We start from the raw sequence: 4,568 nt of genomic DNA, 5'->3' as shown, positions 1-4,568 counted from the left end.
TAGAACTGGTACTGGTAGAGTAGACCTGGTACTGTAATGTTGGTTTCCTGCCCTCTAATTCAAATGTGGACCACAAAGCCAATTCCACTCCTCCCCTCTAATTAGGGACTGATCTAGACCTGGGACATCAGGTGGGTGATTCCCCTCTAATCAAGGACCGATTTAGACCTGGGACACCAGGTGGGTGATTCCCTTCCAATCAGGGACCGATTTAGACCTGGGACACCAGGTGGGTTATTCCCCTCTAATCAGGACTGATTCAGATCTGGGACACCAGGTGGGTGATTCCCCTCTAATCAGGGACTGATTTAGACCTGGGACACCAGGTGGGTGATTCCCCTCTAATCAGGGACTGATTTAGACCTGGGACACCAGGTGGGTGATTCCCCTCTAATCAGGGACTGATTTAGACCTGGGACACCAGGTGGGTGATTCCCCTCTAATCAGGGACTGGTTTAGACCTGGGACACCAGGTGGGTGATTCCCTTCTAATTAGGGACTGATTTAGACCTGGGACACCAGGTGGGTGATTCCCTTCTAATTAGGGACTGATTTAGACCTGGGACACCAGGTGGGTGATTCCCCTCTAATCAGGGACTGATTTAGACCTGGGACACCAGGTGGGTGATTCCCCTCTAATCAGGGCCTGATTTAGACCTGGGACGCCAGGTGGGTGATTCCTCTCCAATCAGGGCCTGATTTAGACCTGGGACACCAGGGGGGTGATTCCCCTCCAATCAGGGCCTGATTTAGACCTGGGACACCAGGTGGGTGATTCCCCTCTAATCAGGGCCTGATTTAGACCTGGGACACCAGGTGGGTGATTCCCCTCTAATCAGGGCCTGATTTAGACCTGGGACGCCAGGTGGGTGATTCCCCTCTAATCAGGGACTGATTTAGACCTGGGACACCAGGTGGGTGATTCCCCTCTAATCAGGGCCTGATTTAGACCTGGGACGCCAGGTGGGTGATTCCTCTCTAATCAGGGCCTGATTTAGACCTGGGACGCCAGGTGGGTGATTCCCCTCTAATCAGGGACTGATTTAGACCTGGGACGCCAGGTGGGTGATTCCCCTCTAATCAGGGCCTGATTTAGACCTGGGACGCCAGGTGGGTGATTCCTCTCTAATCAGGGCCTGATTTAGACCTGGGACGCCAGGTGGGTGATTCCTCTCTAATCAGGGACTGATTTAGACCTGGGACACCAGGTGGGTGATTCCCCTCTAATCAGGGACTGATTTAGACCTGGGACACCAGGTGGGTGATTCCTCTCTAATCAGGGACTGATTTAGACCTGGGACGCCAGGTGGGTGATTCCCCTCTAATCAGGGACTGATTTAGACCTGGGACGCCAGGTGGGTGATTCCCCTCTAATTAGGGACTGATTTAGACCTGGGACACCAGGTGGGTGATTCCTCTCTAATCAGGGACTGATTTAGACCTGGGACGCCAGGTGGGTGATTCCCCTCTAATCAGGGCCTGATTTAGACCTGGGACACCAGGTGGGTGATTCCCCTCCAATCAGGGACTGATTTAGACCTGGGACGCCAGGTGGGTGTAATTCATTATCAGGTAGAACAAAAACAAAAAACAGCAGTAATCCAGAACTTGTTGGGTAAGATTTGAATACCCATGATCCCTTGTTACTGGTAGAGCTCAGAGTCTGTCAGGGAGAGGCCCTGCTGTGAGGATGATGTCATTGTAGGCTGCATAATGTGCTCCACCATATTGTGTCCTCCATGTTGCCCCAGCATTAGAGAGGAGGAGTTGAACTGGAGAGGAGGGTAGTTAACGTTACCAGCCCCAGTCTCACAGTGACTTCTGTTGTACAAAAAACTGTTATTGTACTGCGATTGAGAGATGGCAGCACTGTTCCTCTGCGGAGTCTGAGTGGGGCCTGTGGTTTTGTGTTGTGTGGGGTGGCTAATCTGGCTATGATTCCCCAGCCCACTGTTCAGACTATTCCCCTGGCCCAGTCCCGGTCCAGTCTGTTGGTGTTGTGTCTGTTGGGTCATCTGAGTCAGTAGACAGGCCTGCAGCTTCCTCTTGGCTCTCCAGCGGGCAACTCTGAGCCGGGTCTTCTCTCGTCTCTCCTTCACCAGGTCAGCTAATAGAGGCTGGGGAAGGTTCTTCTCCATCTCCCTCTGACGGGTCTGGCTCCTCCTCCTCAGCTCAGTTCGTCTCATTTTAAACTCCTCGTACAGACTCAGGTCCTTGGGCCACGGACGCACCATGGGCCTGGGAGCAACTCCTGACATGGACATCACTGCCTGGGACAGCCCATCTGAGGATGAAGAGGACAAAAAAACATTCAATTAGATTGGATAAATGATATTTTATTGAACAGAAGCATAGTGACCACAACAAAGCAGTATTTTGCCTTGGGACATGGCTGTAGATTATGGAGCCACCATGTCTTGGGGAGATTTAACTCACATGAACAAGAGTCGGCTGAGGTGAAGGGTGTATTCTCTCCTAAGGTCCTCTGGCTCTGTGGTGGACGGGGTGCTCTCCTATCCCTCTGGCTTTGAGAGCCTGGGATGGTCCTATGACTGTCCAGGAGGAGGTTGCCCTGAGAGTTGAAGCCTTCGGCAGCCAGGTTTATCAGCAGGGTCTCCACCTCCTCTGGTTCCTGTTTGATACAGATGATCTCCACCTCAGCTTCCTCCTCTTTCACTTGGAACTGGGACAGGGGCTGGGAGGATGGCAGTACACTCCTGGCAGAGCAGTCTGCTCCGTCGGTCCTGGGAGGGGAGAGGACCAGCTGGGCCCCAGGGTCTGTGCTTGTCTCTGGTGGCTGTGTACTTATGGTCCACTCAGCCTGACACTCTTCTTCCTCCTCCCTCCTCTGATCATCAGACACCTCGGGGTCTAGGAGGGCTGGGGGCTCCTCTGGGGGGGATAGAGAGGTAACATGGTGGTCAACAAACACGGGGAAAATAGAGGGCTGGGTGGCCCAGCTAGTACTAGTTCAGTCAAGCCACCAATTTACATACACAAGCAAACACAGAATAATAGCCACATACAAAACCTGACAAGATCTGAGAAAAGACATTCTACCTTTCAAAGGTTCCAGATGCTCTGATGAACTGTTCCTTGCAGAGACAGTGGGTGTCAATGTCCGGTCCTCCAGAGTCTGGGAGATCACAGTTGTCAGATCATCGTGACTGTCAAAGGATGTTGATGTTGCCCTAACGGTTACCATATTATCAGAGGGCTGGGTGGCCCTGACCAAATTATCAGAGGGCTGGGTGGCCCTGACCAAATTATCAGAGGGCTGGGTGGCCCTGACCAAATTATCAGAGGGCTGGGTGGCCCTGACCAAATTATCAGAGGGCTGGGTGGCCCTGACCAAATTATCAGAGGGCTGGGTGGCCCTGATTAAATTATCAGAGGGCTGGGTGGCCCTGACCATATTCTCAGAGGGTATGGTGATGGTGACTCGATTCCTTGCCTGTACGTTTCCATTTGTAGTGGGAATTTGGTTGTTGTTTGGAACCGTCCTTCTCGGCGGCTGTGGTAAACCCAGTGCGGCCTCGGAGGAACCGTGAATTCTGCGGGGATCAGAATGGCCGAATGCTGTCCGGTAGGACTGATAAGTGGCAGAGTGCGCGTTCTCACCCAGAGCGTTCATGTGTTTCCGCATGGTCTTCATCTGAGATCGGGATATCTCCAGCATCTGTCTTATGTTCTCCGCCTCTTTCTCTTTAGCTACTACCTCCATCTTCAGCTCGTCGAATTTAATGCCGACCACTCTAAGCATCTCTCCCAACACCGTCTCGACAGCGGCACTAACCGCTCTCTCTATCACGGTACCCATCTGTCCCCGCATTAGGGAAATGGTTAGACTGATATCCATTCTTTGTAAAATTGCAAATAACCACCTTTCAATTTGTTTATAACATCGGAGGTCAAATTTTATAGTCTGTCGTCCATCGTGAAATGCATAGCAAGCGATAGATTGCTGCTAACATCGAGCTAGCTAGCTACCCTCGTAGTAAAACCTGCTCCAGAGAGCTAACTAAACAAGACAATCGAAAGGATTTTCACTGTTTGTAAGTTATTAAATAGTAAAAAGTCCCTGGCTAATTTTGAAACCAGAAGATGTCAGAGAAACTGAAAATATTTAAACTTCGGATCTATGTAAACAAATAGGTTCTCCTTTAATCGTTCCTGTGTTTCATCAAATATGTCCGATAGGATCTCCGGATTGGAGGTTTAAGTTCCGGGTAGGAGCATGACGAGAAATCTTTAACGGCATTACCTTGGTAGGTATGCTATGCTGTGCAAATCATGAACTCAACAGGTTACAACGATTATACGATATTATTTGTTAAAATTGGACTGAATATGGCTAGAACGTAGAATTAGCTCCAACAGTGCAGTAGTATCTAACAATTCACAATACACACAAATCTAAAAGTAAAAGTATGGAATTAAGAAATAATGCCGAAGTGGCACTGACAAAAATACAGTAGAATACAGTATATACATATTCATCGAGTAAAACAGTATGTAAACATTATTTAAGTGACCGGTTAGATCAGAATCGCTTTCATTGTCATTGG

General features: G+C 49.8%; 1 protein-coding gene across 6 annotated transcripts; it reads right to left on the bottom strand.

Annotated features, from left to right (window-relative positions):
- Positions 1–479: 479 nt before the first annotated feature.
- LOC118366450 (uncharacterized) lies at positions 480–4,170 on the bottom strand. Of its 6 annotated transcripts, XM_052492701.1 has the most exons (6): positions 3,061–4,170; positions 2,437–2,892; positions 1,491–2,284; positions 1,246–1,294; positions 805–1,049; positions 480–657 (listed from the first exon to the last, which is right to left on the bottom strand). In XM_052492701.1, the coding sequence occupies exons 1-3, from the start codon at positions 3,857–3,859 to the stop codon at positions 1,644–1,646; spliced, it is 1,896 nt and encodes a 631-aa protein (XP_052348661.1). In that variant the 5' UTR covers positions 3,860–4,170; the 3' UTR covers positions 480–657; positions 805–1,049; positions 1,246–1,294; positions 1,491–1,643. The 6 variants fall into 6 exon arrangements, with proteins under 6 accessions (XP_052348661.1, XP_052348659.1, XP_052348658.1 ...); XM_052492699.1 differs by having other exon boundaries at positions 1,246–2,284; XM_052492698.1 differs by lacking the exon at positions 1,246–1,294 and having other exon boundaries at positions 805–1,196; positions 1,295–2,284.
- Positions 4,171–4,568: the final 398 nt, after the last annotated feature.

Source organism: Oncorhynchus keta, chromosome 34 (genome assembly GCF_023373465.1).
Source record: "Oncorhynchus keta strain PuntledgeMale-10-30-2019 chromosome 34, Oket_V2, whole genome shotgun sequence".
NCBI lineage: Eukaryota > Metazoa > Chordata > Actinopteri > Salmoniformes > Salmonidae > Oncorhynchus > Oncorhynchus keta.
This window is presented reverse-complemented; position numbering and strand designations above follow the sequence as displayed.

What these genes read in the sequence shown, in the direction of transcription:
- LOC118366450 (XM_052492695.1), bottom strand. Translation starts at nt 3,859, where the DNA reads ATGGATATCAGTCTAACCATTTCCCTAATGCGGGGACAGATGGGTACC. An exon ending in GCATCTGGAACCTTTGAAAG is followed by an intron (nt 2,893 to 3,060) that starts GTAGAATGTCTT and finishes TATCCCCCCCAG; the next exon opens with AGGAGCCCCCAGCCCTCCTA. An exon ending in CTCAGCCGACTCTTGTTCAT is followed by an intron (nt 2,285 to 2,436) that starts GTGAGTTAAATC and finishes CTTCATCCTCAG; the next exon opens with ATGGGCTGTCCCAGGCAGTG.